Consider the following 16,795-nt stretch of genomic DNA (forward strand, 5'->3'; position numbering starts at 1 on the left):
TAACATGGATATCCATATCACTGAGAATTTTCTTTAAAAATTTTAAGTTAAAAACTTAAGTATAACTTTATAGCACTTTCCCCAGTGAATGAAATACCTCTTCTCAGGGTGAGGAGAGCTATTCAGAGGAAACAAATTTACCTTTAGAGAGTTCACTTGGCAGGAATCAACAGGGAACAGATCCACTGGAGGGAAAATATAAATGCATTGTCTCCCTTTCCCAGGCATGGCAGTTGGGAATCCAAAGCAACGTTGTCCACTCTACATTTTCCCACAGGAGTTCAATAAGAACTTCCCTGCCTCTGCCTTTCTCTCAGGTAAGGGCACAGAGGAATGAAAAACAGCTCATTCTGTAGTGTGGATTTTGAGGCATTCTTGGCCTGATGATGCAGCATTTCTCTCTCTTGCACAGGGCAGTCTCTACTGCTAACTCTGTGTGACCCTGGGGACCCTACTCACAGTTTCTGGGTTTCCACTGGAAACACTAGAAATAGACTCTAAGATTACTGCTGACTTTTACACACACACACACACACACACACCACAAACAAACTTATGCTGATTCCCCAGTGTTACAGTTTGAATGTGAGGTGTCCCCTCAAAGGTCCTGTTAATGCAGGAATATTCGGAGATGAAATGACTAGATTATGAGAGCTATGACTTAATCAGTCCATCTAGTTTGAAATGATTAACTAGGTAGTAACTGTAGGCAGATGGGGGGTGGCTAGAGGAAGTGGATCACTGGGGGTTTCCCTGCAAGGATGCATCTGCCCTGCACAACTTCCCTACCCCTGGTTGCTTCCTGAGCCTGCCATGAGCTGAGAAGTTTTCCTCCACTGGTCCCTTCCCCCATGACGTGCTGCCTCATCTTGGGCTGAAAGCAATAGAATTGACCATCTGTGGACTGAAACCTCTGACACCAGGAGCCCCAAATAAACTTTCCTCCTCTAAATTGTTATTGTCAGGGTTTTTTTGGCCATACTAATGGAAAAGCTAACTAAAACAATAAGGTTTTATTATTTTTTTTCATAACTGAACATGATCTTGTTATAATCTGATATCGGTCACTTGCATAACTAGTTTGTAGGATTATTTTTATTTTTATTAATGGTGCATTATAATATATATAATAGTGGGGTTCATTACCACATATTCATACAGTGTATAGGGTTGTAAATAGCGTTAGCTTCACTGTTTTGAGGCTACCATTTTAATGTGTTAGGCAGTCAGGTGTGGATACAACAAAGATTTTTGCCTTAAACAGACTTGGGTTAGAGCCCTGACAGCACTATCATGTGAAATTGTGAACACTATTTACTCTCCTCAAGCCTCAGCTTTGTCTGACAGAAGGTAAGAATAATAATATCTAATAAGTATAATATCTACCACAAAGAGTTTTGGAAGTTAAATATTATCCATTAATAAATTTCTTCCCACATTGCTGACTCCTGATTTAAATACATTTAAATACAAGTACTTGATATTATTATGTTATTATGTGAGTTGAGTACAAACCACCTTCTCTGGTGCCTATTAGGCATTGAGTGGAAATACCCATTGACAGTTAAGTATATGAGAGAAAAGTTAGGAGTGGAGTAATCCCCAAAGAAGATGCAGTATAGGCCTTTTTTGTTGTGTTCAATTATCCAATCCAAGACATCACACAGCATTTAGGAGAATTAATATTTGATCAACAATCTTGGTGATAACATAGGTTCAAGTATATGAGTTTATAATTTAGATGTAAATGTAGAAGAGCTAAGAGTTAGAGCAATTAAAAGTTTTTGTTTAAACTCTATATTTATGAGCATGCTACCTGAATCCAGTGAAAGTAGAATTTGACAATCAGGCCTGGGAATGGCCTCTTGTTTTAATTATTCCCAATAAAGGATTAGGTTGAGGTTACTACCTGCAGTTTTCAAATTTTTCTTTCTTACATGGAAGCACAGAATACATCTAGGACTCTTTTGTTCAGGATTAAGTTAACTGAAATGGCATCTGGAACTAAATTTACAATAGATAACTTCTTTGGTTTTCCTCAAAGGCCCATGTGCTTAGGGGTTGATCCCCAACTTGGCACTACTGGAAAGTGGTGGAACCTCTAAGGGGCAGGGTTTCAGGTCAAGAGGATTGTGGGAGCTGGATCTCTTTCTCTCTTTCACTTCCTAGTCTTGAGGAGGGTGGTTTTGCTTTGCCACCCATTTCTGCCTGGTCACAGGCCCAAAGCAATGTGGCCAAATGATCGTGATGGAAACCTCCAAAAATGTGTACCACAATAAACTTTTTATAAGTTCATTTTGATCAGGTATTTGTTATAGTGATACAAAGCAAACATCATAATAAATTTCTACATAATGAAACAATGAAATTTAAATTTTAGATTAAAATGTTGATTGGCCTCAATTGGGAAATTCTCGTTCCTACTTTTGTGCCTTCTCAAAAGTCTCAACTCTAACTCAGAGAGGCCTGCTTTGACAATCCCAACAGAGATTTCCTTTGATTTTTTTGCCCAAAGGGACCCTGTTCTTCTTTCTTGCTGGAGCAGATGTGTTATCTACTGCCTTCCTTATTGAATAGCCCTCAGTTTTTTCTTGGATCCCCAGTTTTTGCATAGGGTAGGCATATCCTTGGCAGAAACACTCCATCTGCCACCATTCCACAGGCCCAGAGGCAGCTGTGCGACTAGCCCATCCTAGGAGCACAGGCAAAGTCCCTGTGCATTCCTGCGAGATGTTTACTTTCTCCACTTACTTGCCACTGCTTCATCCTGGTTGCTCTTTCTTCATGGAATGCAGACTCCAAGCTTGCAGGTATGATAGGTCCATGAGAACAGAAAATACAGTGGATATGGTGACTGTGGAGCTGGAAGAGAGATGAGCCAAGGTCCCATGACATCTATGGGTCTCTGCATTAATCTGAGGTTACCTACCTAAACTTGGGGAAAAAACCAAAAGCCTCATTTGTTAAAGCCACTGTATTTTTTTTGCAGCCAAACTCATCCTAACAAATACAAGCTCTTTTCTCTATCTGTAAGTGTATACTTTCTCTATCTGTAAGTGTTTACTTCTTTTAATACTGTCTTTTTTCTCAAGTCTGTGCACATTGGGAAGAAAGAGATCATCACTTTTTTTTTCACCTGTATGCATCATCACCTTGCACAATGCCTGGCACATAGAGAATTTTCCTCAAAAATTGTTTGAAAAACATTTACTGAAACAAGTCAGATTATTAACAGAAAAGTAAGGGAGAAAGTAAAATGCAGCCATACAGAGGCCTCAGCTGCCGTGAAAACAAAAGCTGAAACCTGGAGACATCCATGAGCATGGTTGATACCAGAAAAGAAGCAAAAGCCTGAGTTCTTTCTGTCTTCTATGCAAACTCTCTCATCCACACTCAAATTCAGACCAGTAACATCTTCCGGGTGCAATTCAGAGGAGGTTGTTTGTTTTTGAAATGTCCTTGAGAGAGATATGGCACAGACATCTGTAGAGTTAAAATAAAAAAGTGAAGTTATGGTGGTGATCACTTCCCTTCTCTTCCTGCAAGCCCTGGACACACACACACACACTCACATACACATCTTGACAAAAGAAAAAAAGAAAAAGAAATCTAAACACAATCTTTATTTAGCCTCTCCTTAGACAATCATCTCTAAATTTCTACAAGTTCAATTCTATTGAATATGAAAGGCTTCCCACTAAATGACCTTGTATTTGTTGTAGGTAGGAATGAAAAATGACAGCATTATACTTCATATGAGCTTCTATCTGAGGCCTGTTACATCCCACTGCTCCCAAGTAGGTGGTTTGTTGGGCACTTTTGAATTATCTCTCAAAATTATGAAGATAGAGATTATCCTACAGTGAAGGATGTTATTCAAAATATATAGTAACTGGTATGGCACAAATACCAAGTCACTGGGAAAGACATAGCTGAAAACAAGCTGTACACTCATACAGTCCACATCAGCTGGACTTCAGGCTTCTTAGCTTGCTGCTCCAATATACACACAGTCCATAACCATAACACACTCCCAAGAGCCCACAGATGCATTTTTATGATTGAATATTATATACTTCACAACCTACCTCACTCAAGCAAGAAAGGACCCCATGGATCTCCATAAAGGAAATAAAACTAAATCACAGTTACACAGCCAGGAAGCTGACTACCTCTAATGGCCTCCTCTAGGGAAGGCACAACTACACAGGATGCAGATCTGTACTACATAGGGTAAGTACTAATGATCTATGTATGGCAAGACTGCTGATTACAACCCAATATACATTCTCCTCTCTCTGGCATTATAACTTAATATCTATTTTAGAATTGAGTGGCAATGGGCCCTGTTAAGAAGCTACATTTTCAGGGCTGGGGATGTGGCTCAAGTGGTAGCGCGCTTCCCTGGGATGGGTGCAATCCTGGGTTCGATCCTCCAGCACCATACACAAAAAAAGATGTTGTGTCTGCCGAAAACTGAAATGTAAATAAAACATTTAAAAAAAAGAAGCTACATTTTCTATCCTCCCTTAAAGCTAGAACTGGTCAGTGTTAGATTACTGTCTGGGACTCGTGGAAAAGTTTTCTGAGGGAGCAGATGGGTAGCACGTGCCCACACATCCCCCTTCCTCTTGTTTCCTGCCTGTAGAATGGATTTGATACCTGCAAATATAGCAGCCATCTTGGATGCCTAGAATTTCAGGAAACATTTTGGACAAGAGATAACTTCAAAATTGGAAGCCAAATATTATGGAATGATGGATCTAAACCATAACAACCTCAGATTCATAATGACACCATGGATCTTCCATGACAACCCACAAGTATTGAATTCTTTTATATGAAGGAGAAATACATGTCTATTTTTCTCAAAGCACTATTACTGGTCTCTGCTATTAGTCGTGTAAAGAAATGTCCTGATACAAAGTGTAGCAGAAAAATGTCAAAATATCTTAGAAAATCAAGTCTGCCCCCGTCCCAATACAGCAAAGTGGCAAGGCATAAGCCATAAATGATTTATAGGAACAGAGAGATGTGAAGCTTATAATTTTTGGAACCAGTCATGCAGATAGACTAAATTAGGTTTTCTCCTTGCACTATTTCGGGATAGTATTTATCTTTCAAAAATAATCTACATTGCTTCCAGAGATTATAATTCAGTAATTAAAAATCATGTGAATTTAAAAAGAAAACTACTGGGAAGCATCAGTATATACCATCCTGACAGCAATATGTACATACATGTTTACATGTGTATATTACTATATGACTTCTAATTATCATTGTGATATTGTTTTCAATGTGGTTGAACAGAGCAGTGAATTTCATTCATGACGGAGAAATCTTCAATATCATTCATGCCATCTATCCATAGGTTTTTAATTGAGCTAAATCTGAATATACCACATAGAAGTGTTCTTTAAGCAGAATTGCAGAAAGAATTATCAATAAAATTCTCCCCTGCCTTTTTAAAAAATTTGATGTAACTCTATTCTATGTTCAGAATTGAGAAAAGTCATCTGTTGCTACATGGTTTTGTCAGGTAGAGGGTAACTAGAGGTTTGAGAGAAATGGTAGTAAAGAGGTTCTAGAATTCAGATTTCCCTCAAGGAATGTTATTATGTTGCTAAGCTAGGAAGAGTATCTTAACAACCAGGGAGCCAACAGGCTCCTTGGAGTGACTGGGAGAAAGTGGAAGGAGACAGCTATATCTTTTGAAGGCATTAGAAAATAGCTGTTTCTGCCAATCAAAAATCCTTAAGTACAAGGATTTAAGGAAATCAACAAAAACTCTGTCTGGTCCCATTATGAGGCTGGAAGGGTACCAACAGATTTGAGTTCATGTTAACCAGATCATCTGTTTTACAAATTATTCTCAGGTATAATTTAAAATTCGTCATTTCAATGATTTTCTAATTGCTTAAGTTTGATTTACTTGATGGTACTCAAGTGATCTGGGTTTCAAGACATGTAAAAGTCAAATAAATCTGTTTCAAGGAAATGGGGTATTTAATTTTATAAAGTAAGTCACCAGTTTTTTAGGGGATCATATAAATAAACATACTGAGTCTGTGGAGTGAAGATATTCTGAGAAATACATTCAGTTCATTTAATAAGTATTGAGCATATACTATGTAGCAGGCTGCTACATAGTGTATGTTCAATACTTGATGTAGGTACTGTGAATACAGAGTGAAAACTGGGCTAGCTCATCGCCTGCTTAATCACTACAAGAGAATATACTAAATGTAAAACTAAATAAATAACATGAGGGGGTAATCGCTATGAGAGATTAAGGAGAAAAAGGGTTAGAGTGTGATGCAGGTTGAAATGATAGTGAAAACTACTTAATAGAGGGGTTAGGAAGCCTTTTGGAGAAAGTGTTATGTAGACAGAGATGAACACAGTGAGGGAAGAAGCCCAGGGAAGATCTGAATGGTGTGCATGGTAGGTTAGGGGATACAAAATAATTCAATATTCATCACCAAAATAATAAGCTGTATAACTCTATGAACTCATAATAATTTTCAGCTATCCCATTAATCAGATATCATATTCTCTCTTTCTAAGCATATGTTTTGCATATTGGACTAAGATAATATTTCATATAGCTTTACATAGTGTTTTCTAAATAACAATGGCTCAGGCTAGGATTAGGCAGATTAGCAAGGCTTTTAAAACTTCCTTTTTTGAGGATTACGTGTCATTTATTCTAAGTAAAATTCAGTATTTTGATGATATAGAGGTAAAGAGATTATAAGAAAATATTGTTCCCAGAAGTATTTGCACAATTACTTGAATGACAAGCATTGATTTCAATTAAATTTTCCCACAGATGTACCTCAATATAGATTTTTCTTTTTCTTTTCAAAGTGAAAGCAGACTGTTAGCGTCACAAGTGGAAGTATAAACAGAACTGAGCTACCTTTGGTCAGGAGATCTCTTGGGGGGGTATCCTTTAAGTCTGGAAGTCTCAGCCTTGGTTTTGCAACAGGAACAGTAAGGTAAGAGCCGAGATAGTTACTAAAATTTTCATATTTGTAATATACTTACTTTTAAAGGGAAATTAATACAGAGCAGGGTAACTTACCTAATATTCTCTTTTATGTACAGTGGAAATGCCTGTTCTTAACCTGATTGAAAAGATTAGTGTCAGAATTAGCTCTTGTGAGCAATGCTGACACACTAGGGTTGAGTCAGGACTTTTTAATACCCTGCTTCTCCGTAATTTGGGGATGCATTCTCTAAAATCTGATCATGTCATAGGAATGTTGTCATTCGTATCATAGTGGGGAAAACAGTCTGAGAACTGCTTTTCCTATATCATAAAGCAAAATGCCCATTAAGCTAAAATACTGGAAACAAGTGTGTAGATTTTATTCTCTGTATGTATTCTATAACTATTATTTATCATTGGATTCTATCTGGACCTTGGTAAATAATTAATGGCACATTTTTAGAAGTAGACAAAACTTTGCTTCAGCTTATGGAATTCATCAATGATATACATGGGTCCAATTTGCATTGATAGTTATCTCTAATATAGGTTTTAGCAAAAGTTTTAGTTTCTATCTTAGAAATAGTATGTCTGATTCTCCAAGAAAAGACAATATTTATTCATCAATAAGTATATTATTTTATTTTTTCATATTTCTTGCCTTCTGAAAAAAAGAGTTCATTCTGTGCAAGGATGAATGATCTTTTCATTACTTTTGAGTTTATAAGTTCTAAAAAGGTATCACTCAAACTTAACACTTACCATAAAAAGAAATATTAAAAGACAAATATTGCACTAAATCAATCCATGTGCTTTGGAAAGATATCTAGTAAAGTCACTAGGTAATGAATAATTAATTGGCTAAAGATTTTTTAAATCAATATAAGCATGAGGTTGAAGAGAAAGATGTGGGCCATTATTAGTGTTTAATCGACATAGTTTTGCTTTTCTTCAGATTTAAGGTAGTTCTGTTTTTTTCAATATTATCTTATTTGCTAGAATAATTCAAGATAAACCTTTATTCTGAATTATTCATTTACTGTATCTTTGAAGATTTAAGTTTAAACCAAAAAGCACACTGCCTTAATCCATTTTAGCTGCTATAACAAAATATCACAAACTGGGTCAATCATAAATAGACACTTATTTTTCTCACAATTCTGAAGGTTGGGAAGTCAAAGATCAGGGCACTGTCAGATTAAGGGCCTGGTGAGGGCCCACTTCTGGGTTCACAGACGGTACCTTCTCACTGCATTCTCACATGATGGGAAGGGTGGAGCAGCTCTCTGTGATATTTTTTATAGGGTACCAATTCTATTCATGAGGGTTATGCCCTCATGACCTAGTCATGTCCCAAAGGCTTCACCTCCTAATACTATATCACATTAATGATTGGGCTCTGACACATTAATTTTGGAGGGACACATTCAGATCACAGCAAACAATAAATATTTTATATTTTGCAGAATTTTCAGGGATACATGTCACTAAAATATTTGTATATTACCTTTAATCCTAAACGCAATTTGTAAACAATAAAAAACCGTAACATCAAAATAAATTTTTTGTAAGCCAAAAGTAAGAGTTATTTTTCCTATCTAGAACCTTTTGTATAATCATGCCAGTAAATTCATTTAATCTGTATTGGGGTAAAAAGATACAACAGGCAATTTGGATGGTGATAATGACACTAAACTGGAATAAAAATTGGATTTATAGTCCTCTCTTTGCCTTTAACTAGCAAAGTGTCTGCAAATTAAGTAATTTACTGTCTAGATTTTAGTTACTCATCTGTAGTCTGATGGGATTCATTTATATGCCAACTGAAACATTCAGTTCTTCTAGTTCTTCTGAGTGTGTCTGTCCCACATCAATTCTTTAGGTAGGTTTAAATGGTAGTGACTTACTTTAAAATTTGGTATAACATGTCAACAGTAAATCAATGCAGAGTGTTACAGTTTGGATATGAGGTATCACTCCAAAAGCTCCTGGGTTACTACAGCAATATTCAGAGGTAAAGGACTTGAATTATGAGTCAAAATCTAATCAGTCTGTCCTCTTTTGAATGACTGGGTGGTAACTGTGGGCAGGTGAAGCCCTGGCCCCTTCTCCCTACTCCTACCCCATCTCTGCTTCCTGCCTCTGCCTTGAGGGGAGCAGCTTCCCTTTATAACATCCTACCCGCCAGACTGAGAACTCAGATACTGTGAGTCAAAATAAACTTCTCCTCTTCTAAATTGTTCTTGTCAGGTATTTTGGTTACAGCAATGCTAATCTGACTAAAGCAGAGGGTTCTTTTTCTTCTCTTATGAAAATAGCAGTGCTTCCTTGAAGCCTGTAATTCATCTTACTTTTATATCTTAATAAGATGCTACTAACACAAAAAGAATAAATCTAAAGTTTGATTATACCAAGAGGTTATACAAGGAATTTAGAACTAAACCCACATTGTGATAGTCATAAGAAACAATAAAAACATACTTTTTATTATCAGAAAATTGTATTTTCTAAATATAATATTTAAATGTATTTTATCTAACAGAATAATTTTAGAATTAATGTGTATCAAATTGAAATTCTTGAAAATCAGATGTTCTGTGGCAACAGGACTGGTAATTTATAGACTATATGCTCTAAACCCATACCCTGGGGAAAATCTAGACTATGGTATAAAAAGATAGTCAACCAACTAAAAATACCCCACTCCAATAAAATCCTGATTTCAATTTCTATAACCTGGACTTTTTTTTTTTTTTGGCAATACTGGGGATTGAACCCAGGATACTTTATCACTGAGCTACATCTCTAGGTCTTTTACTTTTATTTTTACTTTGGGGATAGGGGTCTTGCTAAGTTGTCCAGTCTGGCCTTGAACTTGCTCAGGTTGGCCTCTTCCTGCTCCAGCCTCCTGAGTAGCCAGGATTACAGGCCTGTGTCACCACAACTGGAAAGACTACGAACATGTTTTGACACTGCAAATTAGTCTGACCCAAAAAATCTCCTTGCCATAATTAGAAATAAAAGTATGTATTTCCAAATTCCACCACAATGAATTGGCATCTGTGTAAGATGAGAAATATATACAATAGCCACCAAAAAGTAAATTAATTAATTAAATAAAATCCTTCTTAGATTATAAGAGTAGTGTACCATCTTTAAGTAAGTAATGTCTTTCCTTTGCTCTCAATTCAAGTATTTTCTTTCCTACTCTATTGTGAATTCAGAAAGTAATAACATTATTTTTATTCTCCAAAACCTATGACTCTGTAGATATTTAATAAATGTTTGCTAAATGATTAAAAGGAAAAGTAAAAATTACTGAATATTGCAAAGAACAGTATGACAAAAGTTCTTCATTTTATTATCTATAGATGTAGTGTTATTCTTTTGGAATTTTTCTCCTTCAGGTTATATCATCTTCTTAGAAGAAAATACAAATTTAAAACTCTAGTCTTCTTAAATTATGCTATGAAATGTTTTCATTTAAAGTTAATTTTATGTAAAGTACATTTCTAGGCATTGTATTTTAAAGGCACCATTATAATTTACTAAGTCAAAATTGCTAATAATCGTGTAATGTAATTTTTGGTTGGTAAGCCAACAAATAACTTTAAATGCAATTAAAGATTGAATATACTTTGTTACAAATTCTTTGATTTTCCAGAGGAAAATTTTTATGTTCTACTCATACCTATACTATTTTTGTTGTTTACAAAAATCTGATCTGAAAGCAAATGCCTCATATTGTTTTGACATAAGAAGTAATTCAGTGCAAAGATGATGGGAAAATATTTGCTGTATAAGAAAATGTCAAAAATATCTTGTGAGAACAATTTTTATTCTGTGATTTCAGGATCTGAGCACAGTTGAAACTGAGGTCAATCAAGTTAGACCCCAAGGACGTTTTTTGGCAACAGTGAAGGGGGTAAACCAACAGGTCATGCAAAAGAACTTCAAATCCCCAACTTCTGTTCTTCAGTTTGAGAGCAAAAGCAACCCTATTGTGACTAGAAATGGGGGTTGTTTTCTAGTTAGGCACACCCCTCATCCCAGAAGAGTCTGCCATATCAAAGGTAAGGGGACTTAAGGTCCTAGGATATGTCTCTTTCCTCCACATTTGGTTTACTTGATGATTCTGGTGAGTTAACAAAAGGCAGCTATTCAAAATATTTAACCACTGGCAAAGCATGTTCACTGACAATTAGGACCAAAAGTCAGCACCACAGCAAGTCTCTTTTCTGTTAGACATTAGCCATTGGATTGCTTGATTGTTAGGACAGGGGCCTGGAGAGGTGGTCAAAGTGACGAGGGCAATGGGGACCATTCAGGGGACTAAGGGTAGCATTATCCAATTGGTTTAAAAGTATTTTAATATTTCAACTACAAGTGCAGCCTGCCATGTAATACGAGCCCTAAAGAAACATACCTTTTGTCTCTCCCTCCCTTCTTTCCTTTCTTTTTTATTCTTACTTCCTTTAACTTTATGGAACAGGCGTTTGGAAATTGGATATTAATGACAATATCTTCTCAAAATGTAGCTTGGCTTGAATCATAAAATGTGTATAGGTTTACCAATATTTTGGCTTCTAGATGAAACAAAAAAAGAGGTAGATTTTGTTTTGAGAGGTAGATTTCTCAAGATTATGAGTGTATGGAAAACAAGCAGAACTACTGGGACTTGTTAGAATGAACTTGTCACTTTGCCCAGGATGGGTAACTGTGGGACATTAAGGGAGTGTATAGCTTCAGCTGTTGGGCTTCATCATTAGATCCTCAGACCCACCCCTGAGATTCTCACTTACTAAATAAGAACCATTGTTTCAGTGAGCCCCCAGCAGAGAGAAACGTATCTTATTCCTGAAAAGTGAGACTAGACTATTACCATAATACAAACGAACCATCTTTGTCAGAAAAAGGCCTGAGCCTAGAAACAAAGAATATTAGGAGGCTGCTCAGCTGTCCAGACCCATCAGGACAAACATCCTTGTTCTTCAGTGGTACTGAGCAGAGGCAGAAAGACAAGGGTACTGAGCTGACCTGACAAATATCTACTACAGACACTGTTTAATTCCATCTTGACTTTTTAGTGGCATTTGACAAAGTTAACCACTAATACTTTAATTCATCCCTCCCTTTCAACTGCCCTACCTCCTCCCTTCCTCCCTTCCTCCCTTCCTTCTTTCCTTCCTTCATTTTTCCCCCACCCCAAATATTTTATTTAGCTTCTTAGCATCATATGTTTCTAGGTTGTTGTTTTTTTCTCTATCCCCATGGCTTCTACTTTCCAGCTTGCAGTAAAATCTTAGAATCCCTCACAGGTCAACCGTTGGCTATTTCCTCTTTGTAATCTATACTCTAATCCTAGGCAAATACACTCATTCACACATTTTAAATATCATAGATAGGCAATAGTTTCCGATACACATCTTAGACTTCTAAAGTTCAGACCTAAATATTCAGCTGCCTACTTGTGAGGAATGGAATGCCTGATTGGAACCCTGAACTTCCTCTTCAAAACTAAACTCTTAGTCTTCTCCCAGAAGTGTGGTCCCCCCAACTAGTATACACTAATAAACAAGTGGTACCACAAATTTGAGGTTGCTCCTCACTCCTCCACCTTCTTCCCTTCCCTTGGCAATATTTCACTTGATGTTATCCCTTTTTCTCCTAAATGTTTAAAACATTCTCTCCATGGTCATGTTCACAACTCCATTGCCATTTCCTTTACCTTTGCTCTGATTCTTATTTTCATAATTTTCATCCTTCTTGGTGCTCTGTTTCCATTCTTACCCTTGTCCAATCCACTCATGATAGAGCAAACAAAAATATAACATTAAAATGTAAATTTGTTTAAAAATCCTATACCAAATCCTTCAGAGACTTGCTACGCATTTAGGATAAGATTGTTTATTTTGATATTAAATAAAATGTTCCCTATAATGTGGACTCTGATTATTTCTTATTTCTTATGGCATCTCATAAACCCATTATATACATGCCATATTGGACTTAAGTTCCTTGAACATTAACAAGCCTTTCCCTTGGATTTTTACTCATTCTCCTCCCTCTAGCCATGAAACTTCCCTATTATTTGTTGTTTCTATCACTTCAAAGAGACTTTCCAGGCTCCATATCCTCAATCTTAATTTGATTTTCCTACATGAAGTTTTATCATAGTACCCTATATTTTTCTACAGAGCAATATTTTTGGATCAGATTCCTTGGAAAGAGACTCTGAAATGGAGATTTGTGTAGCTTTATTGGGGAGTGCTTTGGGGAGTACCAGCTGTGAGGAAACAAGGGAAGCAGAATCAGGCAGAAGTTGAACTGCCACACAAATACAACAGAGGCCTCAACCAATCCCACAAGGGGCAGATGATCCTTCAGAGATATCTCAATTCCAGGCAAAGACACCATGCTTTTTGCTAACTCCTCATCCCCCACTCATTGGTTGAGCTCTTTGGGGCATGAGAGCTTCCTTTAACCAAGAATAATTCCAAGAGAGGGACTTAGGCTTACTCAGAAGTAACTGATGGTCATGGCAGCTGGAGAGCTCAGCACCTATATCCTTAGTCCATGTTCTAGGCAAGTGGTGGGTCTACTGTAGCATACACTATAACAATAGTTGCAACTTCTGATTACATACAATCCAGTGAAAGAAACAGAAAAGAAATGGTCTGATATGCTGAGATAGAACTAGTAAAATGTCTCTGAGAATAGAGAGAAACAATTTTGAAGAAAGGAAACAATAAATGGGATCACGATCAATACATATAAAAAATAAAAAAATTTCCATCTGTTTTCCAAATTAGTAACCTCTTCAAGCTCCATTAAAGAGAATAGGAAGCATTTGAACCTATACACATAACTATCTTAAAATCTTACATTTGCTTGGTAGATTTCAAGCTATATTCTGATAAGTCTTAGAGATCCAGGCAAGAGACACAGAGTAAAATGATTCTAACAACAGAAACAGTAGGTGAAGAAGTTTGAGTATTATTATTGTGTTGCAAAAAGCAATATAAGCAAATGTCATAGCTGCTTTCAGAATGTTTGCCAAAGCCAGATTGTGAGACCTGTATGTATCACTTGTTAAGAGGCAAAAACACCACCAACAACAAAAACCCCAAACCTGTCCCTGCCATGGTAGCCATTACCTATCTCCAGGTTCTTCTTTTACTAAGGAGACTTTGTTCTTTCATTGAAAGAGAGCCTGGATTTCTGTGATTTCCCTTCCTCTCTGAGAAGCAACAGTGGCCACCTTAGCTGCATCTGAGGGCTTTTCAAGAAATCATTTATGATTTCTTATCTAAGTTTTTGGCTAAATAAAATCCTTATGTTTGGTTTTCTTAGTCATTCATTCAACAAATGAATGGCAGCTTTCAACCAAGTATTGTTAAATGTGCAGCACTGGACTTCCAAAATGTATGAACCAGTGCTAGGTGCTAGGTGGTTGAAAATTGCCAATATTCAGCCCTACTTTCTGATGGGCACTGTTTTAGGCGCTGGGAATGGAGAGCAAACAAACCAGACAGAATCCTTGCTTTCATGAAGCTTATGTTCTAGTACAACTCAGACAAGCAATGTGCAAATAGGTATACTATGAAAAGTAACAAGTGCAATGAGAAAAAGAAAAGAACATAAGGGGACAGTGAGAAATGGACTGTATTTCAGACAGAGTTGTCAGCAAAGACATTTTTATGTCATCTGAGCAAATAAATAAGAGGAGGGCAGACTAGCAGTACTTTGGGGAGATTTTGAAGACTGAATAAGTATGAAAACTCCAGCAGTTTGCCTGGTAATTTCTTGGGAGATAAAGTAGCCATCTTTTATTATCTCTTATAATCCACTGATAATGAATCAATGTCCTGCACATTACCATTTCCTAAGCTGTCCAATTCCACATGACTTTGCATTGATATTGAAAAAAAAAACCTCTCTATAATTTTACATTTGAGCAAATTTCTATATTTGAATCAAAAGCAAACAACTGTTAGAAGAAAGTAAATGAACCAGAAGTCTCTGGTCAAGAGAGGTAAGGTCCCTTTTTACCAAATTCTTTACTACCCTCACAATCTCCTTTATCCAGCCTCCTAGTCCTACCTCCAAAAGCTTTTTACCATCTGCTGGGGCAAAAAAATCCAGAGTATCTTTTTAAAAGGACTTGTTCTGAATGCTTTCAAAAATCTAAAATTTTACATTGGTGAGAGACTTGGGTGAAAGGATAAAAGCACGCCTATTCATCTTAACTCTAAGACCAAGGTTAAAGATGTGGCCTGGTTCTTAAGGTTGATAAAATGCCAGAATATTTTAAGGAAGCATGTATTGCAAACAAAATTACCTATGCTAACTTTTGAAGAATAGCACCTAGCACTGGTTCATACATTTTGGAAGTCCAGTGCTGCACATTTAACAATACTTGGTTGAAAATTGCCAATATTTAAAGAAAAACTGCCTAAACCTTATCTGGTTGTTTGATCTTTTTAATCTTATTCACCTAGGTTTGAATAACATCCCGATCTGTACTGTGAATGACGATGAGCTTGCTCTCGGAGCCCTGTATGGTGTTAGCCAGTTTGACCAGTTAGAGAAGGATGAGATACCACTTGCCAAATGCAATTATCCACCGAGTCCTGCTGCCCCAGAGAGTCCTGTCAGAGGAGTGTCACCAGCCCAAAGCAGAGTCAAAATGCCCCCAAGACCTCATTCAGGTGAGTTGCTCTCAACTGATGGAATATCTTCTTGGATCTCCTACAAATTACTGGTGTGGTCCTATATGATTGCTAAAATGGCTGTAGTGATTTTTAAATAGAATTTTCTCACTATGAAATATGTTTTTCAGTATATAATTATTTCTCTCTTCTAACTTCAATTCAGTACTGCAATAACATTAATAAATATTATTACTATTATTGTGTCCAACATGTATTTGGCATGATTGTAGTCTCTAATCCCTATAAAACTAGCTAAGAGAAAGGGGATATGAATGTTTAAGCTGATACCAAAAGGGAAACTACATCAGTCAAAAAGCAAGTCCAGGAAACAGTATGGACAGAATTGCTTATTTACATCTTCCCCACAGGACTACCATCTCCTTAAGGTCATGCCTTAGTGTCACTGCCTTCTGTGTTTTTGTACTCTTGGTTTGTCCTCAGGTCCCAGCAGAATACTTTCTAAATGAAGCTGATAAACTTAATCAAAAGCAATGTGTGGTAAAATCCAAAGGACAAGTACAATAGAAGAAAGGAATTCTGCATGGTAAAAATTATACCCAGTTCTCTCTTTCCTACTAAATATAAACACATGCTGTTACTAAAACTTTCAGAGTATATGAAAATTATTTTGGTATACTATAGTAAAATATATTTTTTCTAAAGTTAGTAAGAGTAATCATTTACAAAATACTTACTATGTGACACATACCATTCTAAGGTATTCACACTGGTTAATTCATTTTATTCTCTCAAGAATTCCTCCTCCACTCTTCTATTGGCAATGAAGAGCTAAAGTCCGCTTACTACACTTTCTTTCTAGTATACCTTCCACTTCTTTTTTTTTTTTATGGGATCGTTATTTTTATTTTATTTTTTTATTTATTTTTTATTTATTTTTTTTATTGGTTGTTCAAAACATTATAAAGCTATTGACATATCATTACCTTCCAATTCTGTAGCACCTGGAAACTTAAAAATTATATTTTCAAGACAGAGTGACTTCATAGGAATTAGTGAATTAGTGGTTGCAACCTAGTAAGATTTGTTAGCTGTAGGGGTAAGTTCACTTTTTTTTTTTTTTTTT

General features: G+C 36.4%; 1 protein-coding gene across 1 annotated transcript in view; it reads left to right on the forward strand.

Annotated features, from left to right (window-relative positions):
* Window positions 1-16,795, forward strand: part of CUNH4orf17 (chromosome unknown C4orf17 homolog) — a 114,501-nt gene that overhangs the window by 78,835 nt on the left and 18,871 nt on the right. Inside the window, exons 2-4 of the mRNA XM_015484584.2 lie at window positions 6,874-7,004; window positions 10,851-11,070; window positions 15,499-15,708. Of these exons, the coding sequence (XP_015340070.1) occupies window positions 10,938-11,070; window positions 15,499-15,708 (343 nt within the window). The 5' untranslated portion in view covers window positions 6,874-7,004; window positions 10,851-10,937. The remainder of the gene's footprint in view (window positions 1-6,873; window positions 7,005-10,850; window positions 11,071-15,498; window positions 15,709-16,795) is intronic.

This window comes from Marmota marmota, unplaced genomic scaffold (genome assembly GCF_001458135.2).
Source record: "Marmota marmota marmota unplaced genomic scaffold, marMar, whole genome shotgun sequence".
Classification (NCBI taxonomy): Eukaryota; Metazoa; Chordata; class Mammalia; order Rodentia; family Sciuridae; genus Marmota; species Marmota marmota.